Genomic DNA, 10,535 nt, shown 5'->3' with positions numbered 1-10,535 from the left:
TTTCGCATTTTGGCGATATTGGCTGAACGAAATTTTCTGAAACTTGGAATTTTAAGTCACTGGCCCCCACAGAAGACAATCTATATTTTTACCTATTAGAGACTACGTAGGCCCTATAGTGGACGACGACAGCGTCTATGGTGTCGCGGTCATTGGTGTGGGGATTGCAAGGTGGCGTCGCCACTCGTATTTTCTTATTAAGCGTTTTCTCACTCACCAAGCGTCTTCCCGCGGCAAGCGTGGTGATTTTGATATTTTGAAAAGAGTATAATTTAATAATACGAGAAAAATCGTGTCTCTCTTTAGTGTCGCTTTAATGACGAATCAGCAGATAAACGAAGTTGCATGCTTTGCCAAATTACATTGCTGAATGTCACCATGGGATTTCTACAGAGGTGCATCAACTACGATAAGATATACCCGGCTCTTATTTCCGTGCTCAACGAATGACTGAGTTAGCCGGAACGAGTGACCAAACGTACGGCGTTGTTCTTCAATCTTGAACGCCTTCTGTATATAGTGACGTCGGCACGTGGACCCCTCCTACAGGGAAACGAAAACCAAACTGGTTTGTCGAACAGCTAGCAAATAAATTATTTCGGGCATCGTAAGATCGCCAGGATTACTTTTAAAACGGTTTAGAGACACACGACTTTCATTTGAAGTATAAAATAAAAATATAAAATAAAAGCTGTCATGTTAGGACTGTTTTGCTGCATAATTCGCAGAGAGACGAAAGATAGAGAGAGATAGAGGTTTACTTGCAGAAAGGCGACGTGGTCAGCCTGAGCGATAGTATGTTCTGGACTGTCACTCTAAGACGATAGTAAGTTAGGGAGCTGAGTTTATATACAGTCCCGCCAAGTTGGCACAACGTTCGTCCATTGATTACGTCAGCGATATTGTCCATTTGCTCTTCACTCGAAAAAGAAAGGTACACACAGAAATATGCTGTTTACCCTATCGAAAAATCTCATGACATATATCCAATAATTCGGTGTGATCATACCAGGACACATATTATTCATACATGTTCATACGAGATTATTGGATACAAGGCATACGTGCCATATGAGATTATAATTGCCATATGAGATTATAAGCACTTGAGGGGCACGGCTTGTCGTCCATCCGTAGATCTCATGTAGCGTGATCACGCTCAAAATCAAGTGGTCAATACAGGCCTAAAAAAAAGGCTACCAATGCTCAAAACCACGTTGAAATAAGCGAATAAGGTCTAAAATAATATAATTAACAGAAATAACCAAGAAGTAATCGCAATAATGAATTTAAAGTTGCTAAAAATGCTTCGGAAACATACGGCTGACACTCGCGCCGAGCAAGAGAAGGCGCCGTCACCTCGCCGAGCGCGCGATTGCTCCTCCCACCGGCGCTTCTCCGGCGCCCGTGTTTAGAACTCCCGCGAGAGATAATTCATAGACAGACGCTAACAAGAGCTCAACGGGAGTCGCTGCAGGTGCCCGTGCTACGCATTTACTCAGGTTTCACAGTGGAGCTGCATGTTCTGAATAGGGAATCACTTCGCAAATGAACTTAATTATTAGTAATGTTTCAAGCACAATCCGACGGTGAAGAAAAGAAGTTGAACGCTGCTATAAAACTTATTTGTTTTGACATTTATTTATTTATTTATTTATTTATTTATTTATTTGTTTATTTATTTATTTATTTATTTATTTATTTGCCTCTCTTGCAGACGCCACTTGGAGCCAATGACGTGGAAACCACAGCTGAATTGGGCGTGCGTGGCCATTGCAGTTGTACACCTTGTCGCGGCACGTATCAGCACACGCCTTCCCGAGGCCACAATGATATGCATCGAGTAAGATTCCATTCCATGTTCATGCCCGGCAAATATAAGAAGATAGAATGCGCAGCTCTGCTTGATGTATTCGCTACCTTACCCTTGCTCATTTCATTATTCATTTCGTCGTAACATGTAATATACATCTTTCTTTCCTTGCTCCTTTATTTGCGTAGAGCGACAGGTTCTAACAGTCCGCACAGTTCTATTCTGTCAAAAAACGCCAGGCCTGCGTTGAAACCGCAGCACAGTCACAGCGAAAGCTGGAAGAGCGGCGTTTCTAGAGCCCGTTGTAAGCTCTCTTGGGGCTACAAGTACACTAGAAAGGTACCCACTACGCCATAAATCACAATTTTTGTGAAGTTGGGAAGCACCTACTAAGCCATTATTCGTCATTCTGCGGAGAAGCGAGGCACCAGCTACACGTCTGTAAGGCATTATGTGCACTTTGTTGACGCGACGACTGATGACGATGGCTCAGCCCTTCGTAATGGGTATGAAGCTTTAAACGGCCCACCAGTTATGTAATTTGCATTGGGTGACGCCCGGTCGCTATTTCCCTCTCCCGTAATGCTGTATAACATACGTTGACGTGGGAGAGAGACGGGGGGGGGGGGGGGGCAAGAACTTTACTGAGTCCCCGAGGAAATGGATCATGCGCTTATGGGCTTCCTTGACAACCAATACAAGTGCACTTGCGAGGAACCCACTACGCTCTAAATCATTGTAATTTTACTGAGACCCCGAGGAAATGGATCATGGGCTTATGGGCTTCCTTGGCAACCAATATAAGTGCACTTGCGAGGTACCCACTACGCTATAAATTATTGTAATTTTTGAGAAGTAGCGCACCAGGCACTGTGCCATTTTTCGTCATTCTACGGAGAGCCGTGGTACCTGCTAAACGCATGTAAGGCATTATGCGCACTTTGTTGATGCTGTGCCTGATGACGATGAAGAATTATGGCAGAGCCCTTTGTAATGGGTTGGAAGCATTCAACAACCTACTCGTTGCGCTATTCGCATTGTGTGAAGCCTGGTTACAGAATTCGCGTTGTGCGACGCTTGGTGCTTATTTTACTCTTCTACCACGCTTAATTGCATATGCTAATGTGGTTCCTTTCCGACGTGAAGCCTGTATAGGACCTTTTTGCAAAGCAGTTTCAAGCACCGACATGGCTCAGAGGTTGAATACTGGGCTCCCTCGCAGAGGGCCCAGGTTCGAACCTCGTTCCATCCAGGAGTTTTTTTTATCGTTTTTTTTTCTTATTTCGAGCGATACTGGTTACGGACACCAGCGGCGGCGGCGGGCAACTACGGCGCCAAAAACGCCCGGTGAAATGATCTCATAACAGCTTTCGCTGTAAAATGAACGGGGGAAAGTAAACGAGGACGAAAGACAACACGATGTACTCAAACAGTCGACGACTCCCAACTCAAGCGATGATTCAAACGGCAATCTTGTTATGGGACCCGCCATACAGTGGGGGGAATCCAGACTCATTTTGACCATCTTGAACTCTTTAACGTGCACTGCATGCGCGGTACACGAGCGTTTTTACAGCGAAATCTACTATCAGATCACAACGCAGTGGGGTAGTTGTCCGCCGCCGCCGGTGTCCATAACCACTATTGCGCGAAATAAGAAAAAAATGAAATAAATAAAACTACACCATTTCCCGCTAAAGGGGACCATGAACCATGAGGCGATGCGAAGCCGGAGCACTGGTGGTGGTGAAAAACTTTATTTTTGAGAAGGCCAAAAGGTAAAAAAATATACATTTAAAAAATTTAAAAGCAGCGTTGTGGGCGGCCTTCAGGCTGCCGGTTGTGGCGTCCAGGCCGTGCCTAGCCAATGCCACTAGAGGGCGCCGGCCTAGCCGCGACGTCCTCCGCCCAAGTCACCAGCCGAAGTTGGAGCACTTGCACGATCGCGTTCCGTTGGCGTTCTTTGGGCATGCTACCGACCTCGCGTCGTGGAACGCGAAGAGGAACGCTACGCGCGTCTTGTCTTCTCTCTAGCCTGGCTCTTAATTCTCACAGGGCGAGCGGGGAACGCGGTCGGCAGGCGTGCGAGAGAGGGGCAGCGTAGGACAGGAGAGAGAGGGGGAGGGGACGCGCATGCGCTGTTGATCATCGCGGTGTTGCGCATGGAGATAATCTCGGCATGTCTAGCCCCTGTTTCAGAAGAAGAGTGGAAAGAGGGAGGGGTGAGGGGATGTATAGAGGAGGAGGGGAGAGGGAATGTGGAGGTGGAAAGGGGAGAGGAAAAGTGGAGAGGGGGATGGGTGAGGGTGAGTGGAGAGGGTGCACGCATGCGCAGTAAGGGTGGTCACGTCGCACACCACCACCACCACCGGATTGAGCTCCGCCATAAGATACTTCGCATCTAAAAAATATGCAGGATCGGATGGGATTTCAACCCGGACCCTCTGCAGAGGCGGCAAAGAGACGCTATACAGGCGTCATGTCGGGCAACGAATCGCGTTAACATGTGTAATGTAGCGTGGGAGAAGAGTAAAATAGCAACCAGATGTCACAGAATGCTAATTGCGCAACGAGTGTGGGGTTTAATGCTTCGCGCCCACCACAAAGTGCTGCAGCAGAATCGCGAGTTGGGCTAGTTGGTGGATGTTCATCGTAAAATAATTGACAGCGCAGTCCTTTTCTTCTTTCTATCTGTGTTTAACCCGCTGCGCTGTCAATTATATTACGATGAACACCGCAAAGTGCTTGACCATAATTCTTTATCGTCATCAGCCACATGCAGCGTCAACATAATGCACATGATACCTTACAGATGTGTAGCGGGTATTTCGCTCATCCGCATAAAGACGAATAATGGCATAGCGGGTGCTTCCTTACTTCACAAAAATTATGATTTATGGTGTTGTGGATACCTTGCATGTGTGCTTGTATTAGTTGCCTCAAGGGAGTCTACAACGGGCTCTATAGAAAGGCCATTCTTCCAGCTTTTGCTGTGACTGTGCTGCGGGTTCCGCGCAGGCCTGGCGTTTCTTTGCATTCTGACGCAATCGCCAGGTGGTGGCGCTTGTTTGCCATCTCCGCTGTTTACACACACTGCACTGGCCTGGAACTGGCTTTAATTTTTGTTTAAAAATTTTATACCGTGTTTACCGTTCTTGTTAGAGCAGATCATGTATAAAGGTAGGGCTTAGATAATAATTTTTTATTTATTGCTGTTTCATTGTTATTGTTACTGTCTTGCGACGACATTTACAATGTTCTTTCTTTCGTTGTTTTTAGTTATAGCGTAACGTTTAGCACACGACATCTGTTCATGCCACGTGTGTACTTCTCCTTCACATTTCTATCCACGTAGCTTTCTACCTATAAAAAGTCACAGTTTCGCCGCAAGGGCGAAGCAATGAATGCGATAGCAAGAAAACGGCCCGTGATGGACGCGCTGCTACGCTGCAAAAACATCTGCCCTCCGGCAGCAAGTATACCACGCCAGCAGACAGCGGAAGGACATGCAAGGTTCTCCCTGCGCAAATATTAAAAGAAGCGAGCGAGCTGGCCGACGACTTTTAAATGCGCCCATTGCGCTCCTCGCGCCATCTCGCTGGTAATGAAGAAACGCTTATAAGCGCCTGCCGTCTCTGAGTCCTTCCAGCGGTAAAGGGTGTGTATATAACTCTCGCCGTTAGCTACCTGAACTATCTGTGCTTTGTGGCGTATTGGTTAGCGCCACGCGCTACGGATAGAGAGGTCGCGGGTTCGATTCCGCGTTTCGGAAGCATTTTTCTGAATTATTTTTCTTTGAGACATATATATATATATATATATATATATATATATATATATATATATATATACTAATACAAATACGGTGCATGACGGCGGCGGCAAAAACCAGCCGAGACTGTCCATGTAATTCCTATCGCAATGATGTTTTTACCTACGCCGCATGCAGCCAGCTTCACGCTTCTTTCGCACCGTCTTGAGGCAATTAAATGAAAGAGCTTTATACACAGAAGCTTTTCGGTACGATGGTCTCGTGCATCTTTAATGTAAAAAAAAACATTACCACATCTACGTTTCTTATGAACTATGAGCCCGATGTGACCGTTGCGAGTGGTTAATAATGAACGCTTGAACATGCCGTGCGCGCTCGAGCTGTGAACTATATCCAGGAAACCAGACGAAAAATGTCCGGTTTCCTGGCTATATCTAGCCCTTTAAGCGGGGCCTGATTAAGAGTGCATGGCTGTAGCCTCCTTATCTTCTTCTGACGATTTGTGCAGCTTTCTTTGCTTAAGCGTGCGTGGTCTTGCTTTCGTGTCTACGGGAAACGCTTTATTCAATGTGCACATTCAACATGCAGGAACTGTGGCCAGTGCAAAATAATGTACGGCGAGTACTTCGATGGCGGCAAGTGCGCTGAGGAGTGCGTGAGTACCGTAGGCTACATCCAGCCAGACTGCGACATCGCCGACACCATAATCAAGTACTTGCGCCGAAAGCCATGAAAATGCCGGCTGCTTCCAATTGCCGAAGCCGGGGAAACAAAGCTGCGAGAAGCCCAGCTGCCGAGGCATTCCATCCGGCACACGCATGCTTGCCTCTGCGAGGATGTAGCGGCGTATTTCAAGCAACCTCGTATTTTTATTTGTGTCCCTTTGCAAGGGAGATTGCTCTTTCAATAATTACCTCGCAGTCGCTTAAAAGCCATTAAGGCAGTTTAACTGGCTGCATATTATGAACACAGTATCTGTGCCAATCAAGATAGGTCTGCTTGAATTATGGCGGCTTTTTGTTTTTCAACCAAGGAGAGGCGTAGGTGTGGCCGTAACGTTAACAAACTGCCACATAGGCAGGTACTTGGGCAAAAAGACAACCTTTTCCCTAAGAAAAGAAAAGAAAAACAAGAAGTACCCATCAAGAGCACATATTTTTCGAATTTTGTAGACCCCCTTGCGGGAAGAGAAACGACCTACTTCATCTTATAATGACGTCTAACAGAAATATTAATCTGGAGTGGGGAATGGTATACACGTGGGAAATGCTATAGTCAACTTATCGTCTCCAGAAGCCCATTGAGCAGCAGAACCACGAGACAGCAAACCGCGGTTGGCGACGCCATCTTGAATTTCATGTACCCCGTGATGCAGCATACTGCAGCAGGTGCGAGTCAATAATTTATTAGCGAAATAGAGAACTGCATTGTACTTCAATAGAAAAGAAAGCACAACTGAATCAAACGGAGTCTCTTGTCACGTAAGAGGTATGGGTTGTAACGGGGACATAGAAGCTACATTAGATCTAGCGTAAGTTTCCATCAAGATGTTTCGTTTTCTCAGTCATATTTTGGACAGCGTCCTTCCATTAAGTCGGCATTGTATTTTGCAATGTCGTGTTATGCCGTTTCCTGTAGTACCGCAAGTCGTCGCAGCAATACGCCACGTGAGTTCCGGTAAAAAACTAGTGCCGAGTTTTAGAATTACGCTTTCTAACATAAAACCATTCTGCGCTGTAAATTATTCACGGTTTGCACTGGATCTCATTTCAGTTCTCAGCGTGCCATGATTAAAAATTGTTTATGACTGTTTCACCAGCCCTCCCGCCATGCGCTTGCTTCTCGTATAATTGTATGTGGATGTAATGGGATTTGCAGTATTATGGGCTTCGCAACTTACCACTTTCCTAATGCTCGTACTTGAAATATGCGGTCGTTACTTGCTTCAGGTAACGTGGCGCAGAGATCTCATATCGAAGCGTTAGTGATAAGAATAAAAAAAAGCATGGCCAAACTGATATAGGTGACGAGCATAACAGTGCTTTGCTTTCGTTCTGGTGGGTCCGTTATATATCGTATACATGTGAAATAATCGCTGTCGTGCACATGATTCTAGTCACTTCAACATTTGTGAAAGTTTAGTACTTCATTAAACTGTGATATAATTTATTCACGCCAGCATTGCTTCTCAGTTTTTTCGCAAACATGTGTAAAACCTTTTCTTAACGCCCTTATTAACAGAATAGCAATTTGCTTTGGCTCAACAAGGGATCTGCCCGTTTTTAGCATGCAGCGCTGGCTCGTGGTATAACACCGCTTCGTTATGGGTGTGTTGCTATAAATGGACTTCTCAATGCATGTTCGCTGTGATACCTTGACTGATAAGTGAACTAACAATATAAGACAGCGTGAGTTTATAACTGCGTTTTGCTTCTTTATCGCTCGGTATACTTTCGCGAGTTAAATTGCAAAGGAAACGAAATTTTCACTCCGTGCGCCTCAGTATAGAACGCTGTTGTGACTGTTTCCATATTGAACGCTTTCGAAGTGGCTGTAAAGGATTTTCGCCTATAGTGTTTGTATCGTGTTGTCAATAAAAACAAAATAATGAAAAAAACTGAAGTAAAACGAGTTTGTTTGTTTTGACTCACACACTTTCGCAAACCTTAGAATAAGGTTTCAACGCTGTGTCTGGTATGAAGATGAATTGCAGAATGAAGAATACAATGGAGGTCTTGACAACGTGACGAAGATATGTGATGGTTTTGTGGCTGCAGACTGCGGATAATAACGCATTGTTTTCACATTCTCTCCTGATCTCTTGGACGTGTGTGTCGTGATACGAAGACGCCAAATTGCCAACCTGAAAACAGTTACGTCAACAACTGCTAGTGACGTTCTGATTACTGTGGTTCATCTCTAGCCCTTCTCGTGACTTTGATAACTAGAAAACGGAACAACGAAACAAAAGAAAAAGCTCACTCAAGAGCATATATAAAGCGGTACATTGGATGTCTCTCAAGAGCTAGGTTTCAGCGGACCTCTAAAGCGTTAGAAAGTGTATGTATGAGGCGGAGGAGAGAAAGAGAGAAAGGGGGAGAGATGAAGGGGGGAGGGGGTTATATGCAGGATGATACGCAGACACTGAGGTAAACCCCCGTCCTCATAACTGATGCAGTGACGAACCAGCGAACTTTACGCCGTCACTCCCGCTTTCCTCCTCATTAAAGCGACGCTGCTCACTACTGCATGTCTCGGATTCTCTGTTACCGTGTGAGCATTGCGTGTTAAAAATGCATGTTTTTGAAAACGTAGGTTGCCAAAAAATGTTCAGCGTATTGATTGTGCGGGGTCTGCAACGAGATGTAATGATATGTTCATGCGGTATACTGACTAAGCCGCCAACAACATCGTCGTAACCAGAGGCACCACAGCTAGAGAGGCCTTGAGCAAGAAAAAACTGTCTCCGTATTACGGTTAATGCAGATAGCTCCCGCAAGCTTCACGCGAGCCAGCGGTGTTGATATACAGACGCGGTAAACAAACGCGATATAACATCATATCACTCTTGTGAAAATGAAACACACGAACAGGAGACTTCCCGACCAACAGTGTGCTTTCTAGCGTGCGTAAAAGGAAAAGGGAACAAAGTTTGACCTGCCGGCACTGCACAGCGAAAGCTGTTATGAGATCACAAGAACGGCAGTTTTTGGCGCCGTAGTTGCCCGCCGCCGCCGCCAGCGTCCGTAACCACTATTACGCGAAATAAAAAAAATGAAATAAGAAAAAATATCCAGGACGGAACGGGGTTCGAACCTGCGCTCTGCGTGGGAGCCCAGTATTCTACTACAGAGCCATGCCGCTTTTTTTTTTTTCTTTAATTCATGGAAAGATGGCCTGTTATTGCTGTGAACCGCGCACTACATAATTCGTCACATTAAATTACCTAAACATACACAACACCCACATTATTCCTACAGTAGGAGGCATTTCAAAAGTCAGGCAAACACACACAATCGCCCAGAAGTACAAGCCACTCCGGAACGGGCTCAAAAGCCTCAACAACACTGCGCACTTGAGCAGCTTCTTCTCGGAAGACAGACCTCGTCGATCGTGGTGGCTCGGCGTGTGCCGAGCCAACACGATGCTTCCTGCTGAAAAACTCTAATGCAGGGCGCACACTTTGCAAAGGCCCAGAGGGACTTGACGTAACACATTCTGGTCCATGATACGCAGTGCATTCAAATCGTACGCTAGCCCCAGCTGGTTCCTTTCTACTCACCCAGCGTCTACCCTCTGTGCGTGTACAACTAGCAAATAGACTCAACGCTATAACAATCACCATCCCGTGCAATGTAAGAAAAGCAAAGGATCAGTTGCTGTGCCCGAAACCTAACGTCTCCGTCGCCTCAACGTCGAAGGGTGTGGTCACGTGCATCGCGGATGTGAAACAGTTGGCCACATCGAATCGTGTAGGAAGAGAAGCTGCAATTACGCGAGAATGCAAGCGCGCCAGGCCTTGTCTCCCATGCGCAGCGCGCATGATCGAGGCTAGCCCGTATCGAAGACTTGATTAAGGGTATTGCACGCGTAATAACGGTTCTTCCTGCTCTAAAACTGAGGTTTACATGACATCCGAAAGACAACCGACACGTCGTGCAAGGCGAATATGGGTGTGAACGTTTCTTTTGTTTTCGTTCGTCAACCACAGGCACTACGTACACAGGCCGGGTCTTGGCGACGATAGAGTTGTTTTCCGCTAGTCTTCTCAGCTTCGAGCTTCGCTGATAGCGCCCCAGAGATGTTTAGGTATACAACTTAAAGTATGTCTTGTTGTAGACACACGTGTAGTGATGGTGTGCGGATGTGTGAAAATATGTACTGCCGGAACAAATTGCCTGTAGGTGGTGTGGAAGCAGGCGACGCTGTTCGACTGTAAAGCCTTAGGCG

The 10,535-nt window shown here is 46.0% G+C and overlaps 1 protein-coding gene across 1 annotated transcript; it reads left to right on the top strand.

Moving 5' to 3' along the window:
• The first annotated feature begins 1,731 nt into the window (after nucleotides 1-1,731).
• Nucleotides 1,732-6,345, top strand: LOC125757183 (eclosion hormone-like). The gene is made up of 2 exons (XM_049412479.1): nucleotides 1,732-1,843; nucleotides 6,174-6,345. The coding sequence occupies exons 1-2, from the start codon at nucleotides 1,734-1,736 to the stop codon at nucleotides 6,316-6,318; spliced, it is 255 nt and encodes an 84-aa protein (XP_049268436.1). The 5' UTR covers nucleotides 1,732-1,733; the 3' UTR covers nucleotides 6,319-6,345.
• Nucleotides 6,346-10,535: the final 4,190 nt, after the last annotated feature.

This window comes from Rhipicephalus sanguineus, chromosome 2 (genome assembly GCF_013339695.2).
Source record: "Rhipicephalus sanguineus isolate Rsan-2018 chromosome 2, BIME_Rsan_1.4, whole genome shotgun sequence".
Classification (NCBI taxonomy): domain Eukaryota; kingdom Metazoa; phylum Arthropoda; class Arachnida; order Ixodida; family Ixodidae; genus Rhipicephalus; species Rhipicephalus sanguineus.
Note: the sequence above shows the minus strand (reverse complement) of the source record. Positions and strands in the feature narration are given on the sequence as shown.

What these genes read in the sequence shown, in the direction of transcription:
- LOC125757183 (XM_049412479.1), top strand. Translation starts at nt 1,734, where the DNA reads ATGACGTGGAAACCACAGCTGAATTGGGCGTGCGTGGCCATTGCAGTT. An exon ending in GCCACAATGATATGCATCGA is followed by an intron (nt 1,844 to 6,173) that starts GTAAGATTCCAT and finishes TTCAACATGCAG; the next exon opens with GAACTGTGGCCAGTGCAAAA.